The sequence below is a fragment of the Oncorhynchus mykiss genome, chromosome 12 (genome assembly GCF_013265735.2).
Source record: "Oncorhynchus mykiss isolate Arlee chromosome 12, USDA_OmykA_1.1, whole genome shotgun sequence".
In the NCBI taxonomy this organism is placed as follows: domain Eukaryota; kingdom Metazoa; phylum Chordata; class Actinopteri; order Salmoniformes; family Salmonidae; genus Oncorhynchus; species Oncorhynchus mykiss.
Genome location: NC_048576.1, coordinates 9,495,364 through 9,511,962, shown reverse-complemented (window position 1 = coordinate 9,511,962; position 16,599 = coordinate 9,495,364). Strand labels below are relative to the sequence as shown.

The 16,599-nt window shown below is 40.5% G+C and overlaps 1 protein-coding gene across 2 annotated transcripts in view; it reads right to left on the bottom strand.

Moving 5' to 3' along the window:
- Window positions 1-16,389, bottom strand: part of lman1 (lectin, mannose-binding, 1) — a 28,072-nt gene extending 11,683 nt beyond the window's left edge. The window contains exons 1-10 of one of the 2 annotated variants that reach the window (XM_021622601.2): window positions 16,141-16,389; window positions 14,606-14,760; window positions 13,207-13,314; window positions 12,764-12,825; window positions 12,138-12,237; window positions 11,418-11,553; window positions 11,098-11,156; window positions 10,736-10,868; window positions 7,834-8,027; window positions 7,586-7,656 (exon numbers count right to left, since the gene is read on the bottom strand). In XM_021622601.2, the coding sequence (XP_021478276.2) occupies window positions 7,586-7,656; window positions 7,834-8,027; window positions 10,736-10,868; window positions 11,098-11,156; window positions 11,418-11,553; window positions 12,138-12,237; window positions 12,764-12,825; window positions 13,207-13,314; window positions 14,606-14,760; window positions 16,141-16,375 (1,253 nt within the window). In that variant the 5' untranslated portion in view covers window positions 16,376-16,389. The remainder of the gene's footprint in view (window positions 1-7,585; window positions 7,657-7,833; window positions 8,028-10,735; window positions 10,869-11,097; window positions 11,157-11,417; window positions 11,554-12,137; window positions 12,238-12,763; window positions 12,826-13,206; window positions 13,315-14,605; window positions 14,761-16,140) is intronic. The other variant, XM_021622602.2, reaches the window with a different exon arrangement.
- Between the last annotated feature and the right edge of the window lie 210 nt (window positions 16,390-16,599).

Sequence of the window (16,599 nt, the reverse complement as noted above, 5' to 3'; positions counted from 1 at the left end):
TCATATCATAACCATTCAACTCTTAACTGTTTTAAAGTCCCCATTGGCCTCATGGTAAAATCCCTGAATGGTTTCCTTTCTCTCTGGCAACTGAATTAGGAAGGACGCCTGTATCTTTGTAGTGACTGGGAGTATTGATACACCATCCAAAGTATAATTAATAACTTCATGCTCAAAGTCTGTTTGAAAAAAAATGGGAAACAGTGTTTCAAACCTCTTTGGGCTAGGGGGCAGTATTTTGTTGTCTGGATGAAGGGTGTGCCCAAAGTAAACTGCCTGTTACTCAGGCCCAGAAGCTAGGATATGCATACAATTGGTAGATTTGGATAGAAAACACTCTGAAGTTTCTAAAACGGTTAAAAATAATGGTCTGTGAGTATAACAGAGCTGATATGGCAGGCAAAAACCCAAGGACAAACCATCCAGAAAAAAAAGAATTCAGCCCACCACTGATTCCAATGGCTGTCATTTTTAAAATGGAGGGAAAACCTCCTAGATTGCTGTTCCTAGGGTTCCCACTAGATGTCAACAGTCTTTAGAAAGAGTTTGAAAGAGTTTTTGGAAAAATGAGCTAGAATTAGTAGTTTTTCTAAGTAGCTCCCATTTGGCTGTAGTGTTTTCACGTGCGTGGATGAGAGTGGGTACTTTGTTGTTTTTCTCCGGTAAAGACAATAACGATTCTCCGTCTTAAATTTGATTGTTTATTTACGTATTAGGGTAGCTGAGGTTTGATTTTAAACGTTGTTTGACTTGTTTGGAGAGGTTTATTGGTAACGTTTGGGATTCATTTTGTATGCATTTTGAAGAAGGAAACCGGTGGATTATTGAATGAAGAGCGCCAGCTAAACAGAGTTTTTATAAAGAAGGACTTTATCGAACAAAAGGACCATTTGTGATGTAGCTGGGACCTTTTGGAGTGCCAACAGAAGAAGATCTTCAAAGGCATTTATTTTATCGCTATTTCTGACTTTATTGGCGCACCTGCCTGGTTGGAAAATATTTGTAATGCTTTTGTGTGCTGGGCGCTGTCCTCAGATAATCACATGGTGCGCTTTCACAGTAAAGCCTTTTTGAAATCTGACACAGTGGCTAGATTAACAAGAAGTTATGCTTTGTATGACACTTGTATTTTCATGAATGTTAAATATTACTATTTCTGTAATTTGAATTTCACGCTCCGCAATTTCACCGGGTATTGTCGAGGTGGGTCGCTAGTGCCACGTCTAGCCCAAAGAGGTTTTAAACCCTTTACAATGAAGATCTGTGAAGTTATTTGGATTTTTACAAATCATCTTTGAAAGACAGGGTCCTGTATATATAAACTCAGCAAAAAAAAAAAAAAAATCCCCTTTTCAGGACCCTGTCTTTCAAAGATAATTCGTAAAATCCAAATAACTTCACAGATCTTCATTGTAAAGGGTTTAAACACTGTTTCCTATGCTTGTTCAATGAACCATAAAGAATGAATTAACATGCACCTGCGGAACGGTCATTAATACACTAACAGCTTACAGACGGTAGGCAATTAAGGTCCCAGTTATGAAAACATACGACACTAAAGAGGCCTTTCTACTGACTCTGAAAAACATCAAAATAAAGATGCCCAGGATCCCTGCTCATGTGTGAACATGCCTTAGGCATGCTGCAAGGAGGCATGAGGACTGCAGATGTGGCCAGGGCAATAAATTGCAATCTCCATACTGTGAGACGCCTAAGACGGCGCTACAGGGAGACAGGACGTACAGCTGATCGTCCTCGCAGTGACAGACCACGTGTAACAACAACTGCCCAGGATCAGTACATCTGAACATCACACCTGCGGGACAGGTACAGGATGACAACAACTGCCCGAATAACACCAGGAACGCACAATCCCGCAGGTCCTCACCAGACATCACCGACAACAACGTCACCTATGGGCACAAACCCACCGTCGCTGGACCAGACAGGACCGTCAAAAAGTGCTCTTCACTGACGAGTCACGGTTTTGTCTCACCAGGGTGATGGTCAGTTTCTTTTTTTGCTGAGTTATATTTAAATACACACACAAATAGGTCCCACTTCTTTGTGAGGCATTGGAAACCCTCCCTGGTCTTTGTGGTAGAATCTGTGTTTACAATTCACTGTCCCACCTTACAGATAATTGTATGTGTGAGGTACAGAGATGAGGCAGTCATTAAGAAATCATGTTCAACACTTACTGCACACAGAGTGAGTCTGTGATTCTTATGTGTCTTGTTACTACTGAACTTATTTAGGTTTGCCATTACAAAAGGGGTTGAATATTTAAGGCTTTTCATTTTTTAATTCATTTGTTAAAATGTCTAAAACCATAATTCCACTTTGACATTATGGGGTATTGTGTGTAGTAGGCCAGTGACACAAAATTCAGGCTTTAACTAGGGTTGTTACGTGACCATATTACCGACACACCGGTGGTCACAAGTCATGACAGCAGTCAAATTCCACGTGACCGTTTAGTCACAGTAATTAGGCTTCTCCAAGCTCAGATGCTGCTGACGGTCATTAGTAGTCTACCAAACTTACTGCCTGGTACTCAGCACTCTATTGTCCCTCTAATCACTCTGACATCAATGCAAACGTAATCAGAACTCTAATCAAACACTTCATGAGATCCCATGAGCTCATGTTGCTCAACATTTCTATAGGCTAAAAAGAGGATCCCATCAGCTTTCTGTAGGCTTGGCCGACTATTTCTATTTCTCTACTTTCCTAATGTTAAGCACATTGCTTCTCTTTACAACAGGAGTATAGCCTACCTGGCGGGCATGAAAATGAACCACGGGAAAAGTGTTCTTCATCCGCTATTTAAGTGCAGAGATGACATGTATTTTTTCCCCTGTCCCGAGACAGGCGCCTGATAAATGGTCCATTCTAAATCCAAACTAATTTGACAGATATATTATTTAGTATATGTAAATATAGTTCATCAACATTTTAAGCTAAACGTTCTGATCGGTTGTGTCAGCCTCATTGCTTTTATAAAAATAGGTTTTTCGAATGCTAGTGGTTGGGATTTGGGATCTACCACATCCCACAACTGTCCCAGACGGCGTAATATTTTCCTTGCGCAGAATAGGTCAACTTTTGTACTGTGGGGGAAAGTAGACTGCCATAGGCTAGTGCTTTTGCTCGTGTAGCCTGCGCATTAAACAAAGCAGAGCTCATGACTTCTTTCAAATCACAAGTCGCATCACGCAGCCTTAGAATGTATTAAAAAAAATCTAAACATATATCCCAACATTTGCATCACAACTCAAGTTGCATAAATAACTCTAAAGGAAGTAAACAGGAGGATTTCTTTAGTTAACCGCGAACACAATAGCATGTGCGCACTCTCTCAATTTGGAGAAAATATCCTTTCTATTTTATTCAGCTATGTTCATTTGTATTCTTCATTTATACTACTAAAATGTAAATAATGCCACGGATTTCTAAGCAAAGCTTGTCTGCTAAATTAACTAGTGTAGCCCACAGCCATATGGCATAGCCAGAACAGGGACTAACATGAGGACAACTCAGCGTACGCCATTCAGTTCTTCTGAAATATATGAAGAAAATGTCATCTGTTTCTTTAGACGTCTAAAAATATAAAAAATGTAGATGTTTCTAAGGCTGCGTGGAAGCTAGGAGATGCTAAATGTGTTCATGTCAATCAACCGTCAATTGCGGTGAGACCGGCAGTTATTTGCTTGACAATCACCAGCTGACAATATGTTCTATATGACTGACAAAGCCCTGTAACACAATATGTTCTATATGACTGAGAAAGCCCTGTAACACAACATGTTCTATATGACTGACAAAGCCCTGTAACACAACATGTTCTATATGACTGACAAAGCCCTGTAACACAATATGTTCTATATGACTGAGAAAGCCCTGTAACACAATATGTTCTATATGACTGAGAAAGCCCTGTAACACAATATGTTCTATATGACTGAGAAAGCCCTGTAACACAACATGTTCTATATGACTGAGAAAGCCCTAGCTGTAACACAATATGTTCTATATGACTGAGAAAGCCCTGTAACACAACATGTTCTATATGACTGAGAAAGCCCTGTAACACAACATGTTCTATATGACTGAGAAAGCCCTGTAACACAACATGTTCTATATGACTGAGAAAGCCCTAGCTGTAACACAATCAAATGTGGAAAAGTAAAGAGGTGTGAATACTTTGAAGGGTTTGTATATACTTTAACCGCATAATTCTACAGTTACGGAAAACTAGTCAAATAATAATAAATGAACACTAGTTAGCCTTAGTGATGACATTCATCAATATTGATATTGATCATGTCAAATTATCATCTTGGTAAGACTATGTGGATAGTCTGAGCTCAATTTTGAGTTTCATAGCAAAGGATCGGAATACTTACGGAAAATGTGATTTTTTAAAATTTATTTAAAAAAAATTATTTTACCAGGCAAGTCAGTTAAGAACAAATTCTTATTTTCAATGACGGCCTAGGAACAGTGGGTTAACTGCCTTGCTCAGGGGCAGAACGACAGATTTGTACCTTGTCAGCTCGGGGATTCGAACTTGCAATAAATGAGCAACATTTTTTAAACCTGTTATAACTAAAGATGGACTATCAGTAACCTTAACCTTAACAAGCAGTTGCTTATCAACAGACGGTCAATACTATAAACAAACTATCCGTAGAGCATTTACTGATGGAAAATCTCAACTATCCAAAGTAAAGAGAGTTGGAATATGGCTCTCTCACCATTATCGTTGAATATCGTGTTTGTGTGATCTGATCCGTCTGTCTACACCTTCGATATCATAATACTTAAGAACAAAATATGTGTTATTGTTATTCGTCAATGGAAAAGAAAAACAATTGATGTAACTGATGTTTTTGAAAAAAAGAACAGAGATTCTCATCTTTCATCAGGATTAAGTTACACCATCAAACCTTAATTTGAATTGACAGCCTCTAACAAAAGACTAACACAAGAGTCTTAATCTGCATTATCCTAAGATCATATGAAAAGCCTGGGAGGCCGACAGAAGTATCTAAAGAACAGGGACATTTACGTGTACAGAGCATTCGGAAAGTATTCAGACCCCTTTCGACTTTTTCCACATTTTGTTACATTAAAGCCTTATTCTAAAATAGATGAATTAGCTTTTTTCCCTGCTAATCATTCTACACAAAATCCCCAATAACGACAAAGTGATAACAGGTTTAGAAAATGTTGCACATTTATTCAAAATTATCACATTTTACGTAAGTATTCAGACCCTTTGCTATGAAACTAAAAATTGAGCTCAGGTGCATCCTGTTTCCATTGATCATCCTTGAGATGTTTCTACAACTTGGAGTCCACCTGTGGTAAATTCAATTGATTGAACATGATTTGGAAAGGCACACACCTGTCTATATAAAAGGTCCCACAGTTGACAGCGCATGTCAGAGAAAAAACCAAGCCATGATGTCAAAGGAATTGTTCGTAGAGCACCGAACCAGGTTTGTGTTGAGGCACAGATCTGAGGAAGGGTACTAAAACATTTCTGCAGCATTGAAGGTCCTCAAGAACATCATTCTTAAATGGAAGAAGTTTGGAACAACCAAGACTCTTCCTAGAGTTGGCCCCCTGTCCAAACTGAGCAATCGGGGGAGAAGGGCCTTGGTCAGGGAGGTGACCAAGAACCCGATGGTCACTCTGACAGAGCTCCAGAGTTCCTCTGTGGAGATGGGAGAACCATCCAGAAGGACAACCATCTCTGCAGCACTCCACCAATCAGGCCTTTATGGTAGCGACCAGACGGAAAGGCACATGACAGCCCACTTGGAGTTTTCCAAAAGGCACCTAAAGGACTCTCAGACCATGAGAAACTAGATTCTCTGGTCTGATGAAACCAAGATTGAACTCTTTGGCCTGAATGTCAAGCACATCTTTAGGAAACCTGGTACCATCCCTACGGTGAAGCATGGTGGCGGCAGCATCATGCTGTGGAGATGTTTTTCAGAGGCAGGGACTTTGGAGACTAGTCAGGATCGAGGGAAAGATGAAAGGAGCCAAGTACAGAGAAATCCTTGATGAAATCCTGATCGCTCTGGAGCAGGTTCTCAGACTGGGGTGAAGGTTCACCTTCCAACAGGACAACGACCCTAGGCACACAGCCAAGACAACGCAGGAGCGGCTTCAGGACAAGTCTCTGAATGTCCTTGAGTGGCCCAGCCAGAGCCCGGACTTGAACCCGATCGAACATCTCTGGAGAGAAGAATGGGAGAAACTCCCCAAATACAGGTGTGCCAAGCTTGTAGCGTCATACCCAAGAAGACTCAGGGCTGTAACCTCTGCCAAAGGTGCTTCAACAAAGTACTGAGTAAAAGGTCTGAATACTTATGTAAAATTTTATATTTCCGGGGGTTATTGATTTTATTTGCAAAATTATTATTTATTTTTTTGCTTTGTCAATTTGGGGCATTGCGTGTAGATTGACGAGGGGGAAAAAAACATATGAATCAATTTTAGAATAAGGCTTTAATGTGACAAAATAAATGTGAAAAAGTCAAGGTGTTTGAATACTTTCCGAACACACTGTTATTTCTATTCTATGGACTAGGAATGACAGCAATATATGATTTGGTTTGATTACCTGGCCAATGTTTCCACATGTTAACATTTTAGCATTTGTGGCACAAATGCAATTTATTATAATTTTTCCTGCTTAATTTCCAAGTTATCTATAAGTAAAAAAGTAAGCATTTGGAAACAGTAGCCAGGTAATCAAACCAAAGAATGGAATGCTGTCAAACCTTGTCAATTGGCTGCTTAAAAGGGAAACCAATATGCAATTGTTATTTTGGGTGTACTATTGCTTTAACCTATGAGAACCTGAAAATATCGACATATTTAGGAAACAATGGTTACGTCAGGTAACGGAAATATATAACGGTTAGGCTATATGTTATATCGTCTCAAAGCACTGACAAGCTCCATGTTAGAAAACAGTCATGATGTTATCAGGAAAAATATATATATTTGTATGTATTTATTCATCCTCTAGTCTAGAATGCAGTTTGGATGCTCTATAAAGTAAAGAAGCGCCCACCAGACTCCCCAGCTCATATCCTCATGCACAAAACACAGCGAAAGTCAGCAAACAAAAGCTGAAGGTAAATATGGATTAGGGACGAGCTCCTGGGGAGACAAGGTGTCTATCCCACTGGGGGGTGGGGGGGGGGGGGGTGGGGGGGGGGGGTGTAGTGGAGGAGGTTTAAGGTATCATAGTCTTGGGGGCTTGTAGTTAAGGTATCATAGTAAATCCTACACACAAGCCGGGGGGGGGGGGGGGGATTTCAGACTGGGAAGCAAGAGACAAACAAAATGTGCAGATTATTGGGTCTAGGCTGAGACACCGGCGGCAGCGGAGTATTGTGTTGTGAGATTAAATATGAGATTTAAAAAGGATTTATTTATGGCCTGGATTGAAAAACAATAGCTTGTTTGTCTGGAATATCAGATCTTACGTACAGTACTGTGTGTGATAAATACAGTTAAGGAATAATAACAAAACAATTGCTGTGACAGTACCCACCTCAACTCGTTCAGGTTCCTCAGTACTTCCTGTTGCGTTGCAACCACTGCACCCATCTCTTGACTCGGAGCCTGAAGAATTCAATAAACATAAAAACGATTGAAACATGTCATGATTCTTTTTTTAGTAAAATTATAAAACTTCAGTATGTGCATGTGGCTCTATTGATATGAACAATATACTTACTGTATGTGTGTGCGCTCTTTTACGAGTGTGTTTGTATGTATGTGCGCTCATGGTCTTCCTACCTGTCCCACCTGTCCTCCAGACTCCCCTTGGCGCTTGGAGATCTCGTCGGTAGCCACGGATACGTAGCGTCGCTGTTCGTCCAGGATCACGGCCAGCTGATGGTGAAGCTGCTTGATCTCCAGATGGATCCGGTTCTGGCCCTCAAACACTTGGCGGATCTCTCTGTCGTTCACACTCTCATACATGTCCTCAACTACACAGATCAGACAGAAGAACGTCTTATTGGCATCTATTATTAGCATCTATTATTAGCATCTATTATTAGCATCTGGACATATCCAACCCCCTACCCCCGCCAATTTTTCCGCTAATTTCCTGTAATTGGACAAACTTTCCTATAGGAGGGAGGTAAATGTTTGCAGTTTTTAATATGATAACTGATTATCAAAAACAGGTCCTACCCTAGTCGGTAATTCGACCATGATTACTTTGAGTTCAAATAGCTGTCCGCTAGACTAACTTAACAAATCTAAAAACAGCTGACATGAAATAATTGAGTGACTGCTGATGCACGACTAATTTCCAAACCGCACCTTGTGTTTTCTATTATTCCAACAGTAAGCGGAAACCTCGACTGATCTCTTACTGTTGATAGTTTTATAGAGGGCATTCAGAAAGTATTCAGACCTGTTGAATTAATCAGGTTTACAGCCTTATTCGAAAATTGATTCAATTGCCCCCCGCCCTAATTAATTTACACACAATATACCTTAATGTAATGCAAAAACAGGTTTGTACAAATGTATAAAAAAATATAAATATCATATTTACATAAGTGAATCTAGATGGCCAGGCTCTGATATATATAAGACTAAGGCTATAGATATATATCTATATATCTATCTACAAGGGTTTTTATTTTTACTATGTTCTACCTTGTAGAATCATAGTGAAGATAAGCTAAAACTATGAAATAACACATGGAATCATGAAGTAACCCCAAAAAAAAAAGTGTTAAACAAATCCAAAATATATTTTACATTTCAGATTATTCAAAGTAACCCTTTGCCTTGATGACAGCTTTGCACACTCTTGGCATTCTCTCAACCAGCTTCACCTGGAATGCTTTTCCAACAGTCTTTACAGAGTTCCAACATATGCTGAGCACTTGTTGGCTGCTTTTTCTTCACTCTGCGGTCCAACTCATCCCAAACCATCTCAACTGGGTTGAGGTTGGGTGATAGTGGAGGCCAGGTCATCTGATGTAGCACTCCATCACTCTCCTTCTTGGTCAAATAGCCCTTATACAGCCTGGAGGTGTCTTGGGTCATTGTCCTGTTGACAAATATCCCACTAAGTGCAAACCAGATGGGATGGTGTATCGCTGCAGAATGCTGTGGTTGCCATGCTGGTTAAGTATGCCTTGAATTCTAAATAAAATCACTGACAGTGTCACCAGCACTGTCCTCCTCCATGCTTCACGGTGGGACCCACACATGCAGAGATAATCCTTTCACCTATTCTGCGTCTCACAAAGACACAGCTGTTGGAACCAAAAATCTCACATTTGGACTCAACTGACCGAGGGACCAATTTCCACCGGTCTAATGTCTGCGGCTCCTGTTTCTTGGCCCAAGCAAACCTCTTCTTCTTATTGGTGTCCTTTAGTAGTGGTTTCTTTGCAGTAATTTGACCATAGTCCATCTGTAAATATCCCACCCAATCTACCTACCTCATCCCCATACTGTTTTTATTTACTTTTCTGCTCTTTTGCACACCAGTATCTCTACTTGCACATCATCATCTGCTCAATTATCACTCCAGTGTTAATCTGCTAAATTGTAATTCTTCGCTACTATGGCCCATTATTGCTTACCTCCTCATGCCTTTTGCACACACTGCATATAGACTTTCTTTTTTTCTACTGTGTGATTGACTTGTTTATTGTGTTATTGGCTTGTTTATTGTTTATCCTATGTTATTCCATGTGTCACACTGCTTTGCTTTATCTTGGCCAGGTCGCAGTTGTAAATGAGAACTTGTTCTCAACTAGCCTACCTGTTTAAATAAAAGTTGAAATAAAAACCATTTTAAATGAAGGCCTGATTCACCGAGTCTCCTCTGAATAGATGAGGTTGAGATGTGTCTGTTACTTGAACTCTGAAGCATTTATTTTGGCTGCAATTTCTAAGGCTGGTAACTCAAATGAACTTATCCTCTGCAGCAGAGGTAACTCTGGGTCTTCCTTTCCTGTGGCGGTCCTCATGAGAGCCAGTTTCATAACAGAGCTTGATGGTTTTGCAACTGCACTTGAAAAAACGTTCAAAGTCCTTGAAATGTTCCACATTGACTGACCTTCATGTCTTAATGATAGCCTGTCGTTTCTCTTTGCTTATTTGAGCTGTTCTTGACAAAATATGGACTTGGTCTTTTACCAAATAGGGGTGGTATACAGAATACAGCCCTACCATGTCAAAACACAACTGATTGGCTCAAACGCATTCAGAAGGAAATAAATTCCACAAATTAACTTTTAACAAGGCACACCTGCTAATTGAAACGCATTCCAGGGTACTACCTCAAAGCTGGTTGAGAGAATGCCAAGATTGTGCAAAGCTGTCCTCAAGGCCTTAAAGGGTGGCTACTTTGAAGAATCTCAAATAGAAAATATATTTGGATTTGTTTAACCCTTTTTTTGCTTACCTCATGATTCCATTCATGTTATTTCATAGTTTTCATGTCTTCACTATTATTCTACAATGTATAAAAACAGTAAAAAATACAGGAAAACGCTTGAATGAGTAGGTGTCAACTTTTGACTGGTACAGTATGTAATTTTTAATGGGCCCGCAGCCTATTAAACAAAATGCCCATCCCTGATCTAGAATGTAAAAAAGTAGCATATAATATGTATAGCAAAGACAGGATGAAGTCTGGGGAATATTATGGAGTGAAACTAACTGGGTTGTCCCTGAACGTCCGGATGCTCCTTCTGGTAGTCCTCTTTCTTTTTGTCCAGATCCTGCTGAAAGTTCTCAAATTCCTCCTGGTACTTGTCCTTGTCCTGCTTGGGCATCTCCGCTTCAGGTGGAGGCTTCAAATGGGACAAAACAACCCCTGTGAACCAACGCTGAAGAGACTGATGCCCTGTACTCCCCTTGCTTACATAATGCTTTCTCATACCTCTTTTGAAGAAATAGGGCACACGATTTACTCTGATGTTCTTCCATTTAAAATTGTACTGAGTGGTACTGTAAAGTGGTTTAACTTGTGGTAAGTGGAAACTGTACCAGTAACAGTTATAACTAAGAAAATCTAGTTACCAGTTCTTGGCCAGGCTCTGATAGTCTGAACGTCAAGAAGGACAGGACATCATGATCGTCTGGAAGGCAAAAGTTACATTCAAACAAAACACACTAAATATGATTAAACAAAATGATTTGTTTCATGATTGACCATTATAACCTAACAATATCCACATTTTACATTTCAAGCAGTTTAATCTAAATAAATTAGGAATAGTAAACATTTCATTTGAAAGAAATGACATATAAAAAGGGGTTTATACATGCTTATGGCAAGTTTAATAATGCATTACAACCACATAATGCATTATACCTGCAGGCCTCAATTAAACTGTTACCAAGATAACCACCTGCTAGACCACCAGTGGCAGCCGAGATGCCGAAGTAGCCCTCCTGTGGAATGACCATGTTGTCCACTTTTGTACAGAACTCATAGTCATCTTTATCTGGCGTGAAACCATTGTTGATCAGCACCTGACAGGACAGAAAATGTTATTAGCACATTAATCAAGTGCAATCAATTAAAATGCATTATAATTGTGTAGTGTTTAATTGGGAGTTACAGTTTGGGCCCATCGCTGTGGCTCACGTACGGACTAGGGAGAGGCATGTGTCCTCCGAAACACAACCATGCCAAGCCGCACTGCTTCTTGGCACACTGCTCGCTTAACCCGGAAGCCAGCCAACACCAATGCGTTGGAGGAAACACCATACAACTGGCGACCGTGTCAGCGTGCATGCACCCGGCCCACCACAGGAGTCGCTAGAGCGCGATGGGACAAGGACATCCCAGTCGGCCAACCCCTCCCCTAACCCGGACGACGCTGTGCCAATTGTGCGCCGCCTCATGGGTCTCTACAAATCCAAGATCGAACCCGGATCTGTAGTGATGTAGTGCTTTAGACCGCTGCACCACTCGGGAGGCACGGCATATTTCTGTGTTTGATGCATTCGGGTGTTGCTCATTTTAAATCATGTTCTCAATAAATGGCCAATATAAAAACACCAGTCAAATTTGTCTCAGGTTTTTGATTGGAGGGGATTGATAATTGACTTACTGTTAGTGTTCTTTTATAGTATGTTATTTTGGCTCTGACAGGATAGGGTTTGTTACGGAAGTCTCTTAAGCATGTCCCCAGGGCCTGAGTCGTGCCATCACTGAAAAGAAAACAGCAATTTTTTTTAAAGACACATTACATAGTAGTATTAGAAGTAGTATTAGAAGTAGTAGTACTACTTTATATATCACAAGAAGGGAAATTCATTCATCCTCACAAGCATCGACAATACAAAGTACAAAGGGCAGACCTGGATTTATAACAAGTATAAAGGAGACACACACCACAGCAGCAGGAGAAACAAGTACAGAGATCGACAATACAAGTATAGTTTGCCATACAAACAGACAATACATGGGTTTGGAGATCTCAGAAATGAAGGAAAACAGTTTCAATTAATGTGTAAACAACACAGAGTAGTGACGACACAGAAGACAGTGGTGTAAACTCCAACACATAGATGGCACAGAAAAGTGATTTCCAGCTTTCACTGCCCAGGGAGATTAGGAGGAGAGAGAGGATTATAATCTCCAACCACAAATAAATCATTATATTTTCTAATCTTCTTTTAAGTTGTAAAATGTTCCGTTGGTGATGTCAGTAAGGCGAAGGAAATGTTGACTTACTTTGGGTGATCATAAACAAGTTTGCCATTGTTTCCCACTACCAGCACAGCAGGGTTATTTTTCTAAAACAAACAGTAAAAACAAACAACAATTTGTAATCTACCTAATCTAGTTTTTAAAGGTTATTGTTTCTTTCACTACATCCAATACATGCTATCAGACCTAGACTACAACTTGAAAATATGAAGAAAAAAAACGTATATCAAGATAAGAAAGTGTGTACAGTATTAACCCACATTTCCCTATTATTTGCGTTGCAGTATTTGAATTTTAAAATATTAAATGACATTATGAAAAAAACAAAACAGTTAATTGACATTTTACCTGAATTAATTTGCAATATCCTTTTGACCTTTTTGCTTTACCCATTATTTATTTAATTAACACATTTATTGTAAATTGATTAAACGAATGTAATAAAATCATAAAATCTGACCACCAACCTTCCCATCGTTGTCGAAGGAATCGAAGAAGATGCCGATACCGTTCCAGTTGTCAGCGGCTCCATAGACAGGACCATCCAGGCCTTGTGCAGTAGTGAACCATATCGCCTGGAAGAGGGATGAGGACATGGAGACTGTGAACGTCCAAAAATACTTATTTTAACTGTCTGAATAACTATAGGTAACAGTAGAGCAGCAGAGGGAAAGAGAGATAAATATAGGGACAGTAGATACAGTAAAATGTACAGTACAGTGAACGCATAATGAAGGCCTTGAACCCACGACCTTGGCTGTTACAAGTGCCACGCTTTTACCCATCTGAGCCACAAATGGACAGGACAGACATGGAGAGATAAATAAGGGGATTAACCTGTAGTCTGAGCCAAAAGGTCAGCACAACTCCACACTCACTACCAGCAGACTATAGCTGCAGGGATATAGGCGTAGGTAACTCAATGGACATTAATAGGCATACCTATCACACTATTGAGCTGACACAAAACATACTGTTCTGGCTCTAATATTTCATTTTCACATATTTTCCAGCACGGCTCCAGCAAGTATGGTGGATGTGTGTGTGACCAGGCCAGTACAGCTTGGCTCAGCTCAGTAGGCTGACTAGGGCTTGAGCATAGAGAATGATAGAGGACTATAGTGCCCAAAATTGAGAAGAAAAAAAAAGTCACCTTGTCCAAAAGAAATTGACATGGTTATCAAAAAGTCATGCCAGGGTAAACCTACACGAAACACCTTATTTTAAGTGTTTCTAAAATCACCTATGGGAAAAATGAATGATGGAAAAACAACTGGAACCATTTCCTTGTTCGACCACTAGGTTTTATGGGTATTATGACTCATACTGTGGTACTCTATTCTGAAGTAGTCAACTGGGTGGTACTTCCTTCCTATGGTTCACATAATTCCATCCAGGTCATCAGGAGGGATCAGCCAATTAATTATACTTGTGCGCAAACACAGTAGCAGAAGAAGATAACTGACTACTTCAAAAAATGGAGCTGCCTGTGGGCTCACAGACACCATAATGGGACAGATACACAGAAGAATCCTCTATCATTCCCTATGGGCTAGAGTCAGAGTATATGGAAGCCATAGGAAGGAAGGTATTACTTCTCTCTTGGCTAGCTTCACAATAACAAGACGCATACATATGCTGTAGCCAGTGTTTTTAAAGCACACTGCAGTTAGCCCAGGGTTAAGTCATGCTTGTGTGAAAGGAGGGTAGGATAGCCCTGGGCTAAATTTAACCCATGTTTAAGGATAGCCCTGTGCTAAGGAAATGCTGTGTGAAAAGGCCTAGTGTGAAGCTAGACATGAGTGAATTTCCCAAATCTTTATATAATAAAGGAAAATTGACTTGGCACGGTGGCGTTCCTCTTACCAGGCCGTCCGCTCCCATCCTCCCTCGTCCAGACACACGGAATGTCACCTCTGCTTCCCAGTTGTCAAAGTTGACCGTGGACTTGGTCCAGACCGAGCCCTTCTGACTCCTGAGAGAGGGGGTGATACGGACCTGATCGGCACTGGGGATGGCATCTGGAATAGACACAAGACGTTTGGGGTAAAATCATACTGTGCAAACCCTTACTGACAGAAGGCTAAGACAGCTCAGTTACCAGAAGCACTAGTGGTCCTTTCCGTTATGACTGCACGGTACAGAAGCTTTGTGACCGACTGCGAATGTCCAGAAATACTTGTTTAACTGTTTGCATAGCGTAACTAAGTAAAGTAAGTGAGCCTTGCCCAAGCAATAATGGCCCATAGTGCAACTATGTATTGGTCCGGGGTAAACAATTGAACAGAAGTTATTTTCTTTACAAGCCTTGGGGTTAGTAACATCATTGTGTCTTATGCCTATGTACACATGTACATGTGTTTCTGAGATTGTTATTATTTCAAGGTTCTTTGTGGACAACGTTTACATGGATTAATTACATTCTGAAACCTTAAGTAAAGACAATAGGTAGGCCCAATATTGTTAGCATTGCAGTCAAGGGTTTGGCAGACACACAAGGTCCACAATCGTTTGTATATTTTGAGCCTAAATTAAAAATGTCACAGTAGTTCAACCGTGTGTGTGTGTGTGTGTAAAACATGCCATGTTCTGTACCCTGATCAGAAATGGACAACTTGATCAAATTGACTCCTAAATCAGGGTGAGTTGACACCAGTCCGGGACCTTTGCACTGCTTCTAAAGATACTGATTTGTTAACCCTTTTACATTACAACAAAACCATGCTAGTAGAAGGACTGATCAATTCAATAGGAAAGAGATTAGAAACCCATACAATGCTCGCTAACCTTTAAAAGACAACGCGTTTTCTCTGATAATATTATGAAACCCAATGCTGCGGTAATGTTTTCCAAGGATTCCAAAACCTGGAATGATCTGTATGTCCATATTTCGTTTCTTATAGGCTGCAACGTTGTTAACAAGAATCCCCTCAACTATTATACCGTGTCAGTTAAAATGAAATGTAAGCTTGGCAACACCAGATGGTATACTTTGAGGTAGGGTGATTTAGGCAGCTGGCAGGCATGAACGTGACAAGGTAATACTCAATGTAGCTAACGTTAGCTAGCTAGCTACCTGGTAACTTTACTGATGTCTGCATATTGTGTATTTCTCCTCTTCTCCTGCTTCTCTCCCCGTCTGATGCTGCTGCTCATTTCACTGCCATGACATGTTGAAACGAGTTTTATATCAGGCCCACTGCCTCTCAGTGGGCTACAGGCAGTAGCCGACTGGCTACAACAAACGTGTCATAAATGTTCCCCCACATGCAACATGGCGAAGTTACAATCGCTGGCTAGAATGGTAAGATATCCATCGCAGCGGATTCACCTTATTATAATGATTTATAACGGTCAGCAATTAGCCTAGCCACCGGCACCAGTCACAAATTGAAACTTACTTCCACTGTGTACCCAAAAGGGAATACTCCCGTCGGCTTGAGACAGGTGCGGTCCCTTGAAACTGTACTTGTATTCAAACCTGCGGTTTGGGGCTTCTGCAGTCGAAGCAGCGGCGGCGATATTATTGGCATTACTGTGTTGACATATTAAAGTAAATATTAATAAACACGCTTCAGCAGCCAGGCCGTTTACTATGGACACTGCCATCTTTTGGTACCACTGCTGACGTAGCATTGAATCAGAGAGGATGATGGGAATGCCTGTAGGGCCAACAGGGCGCTTTCTTATTGGTCGAATCCCTAGACGTTGTAGGCTGAAATTACACGTTGTAGGCTGACACATGCCTGCATTTCTTTCACAGCGTAAACAACGACCGCAACCTTTTGTTTTCACAATGTAGCCCAACCAGTCTTACTTTGTTGTATTTTCGTAAATCTTTGACATATCTTACCAACATA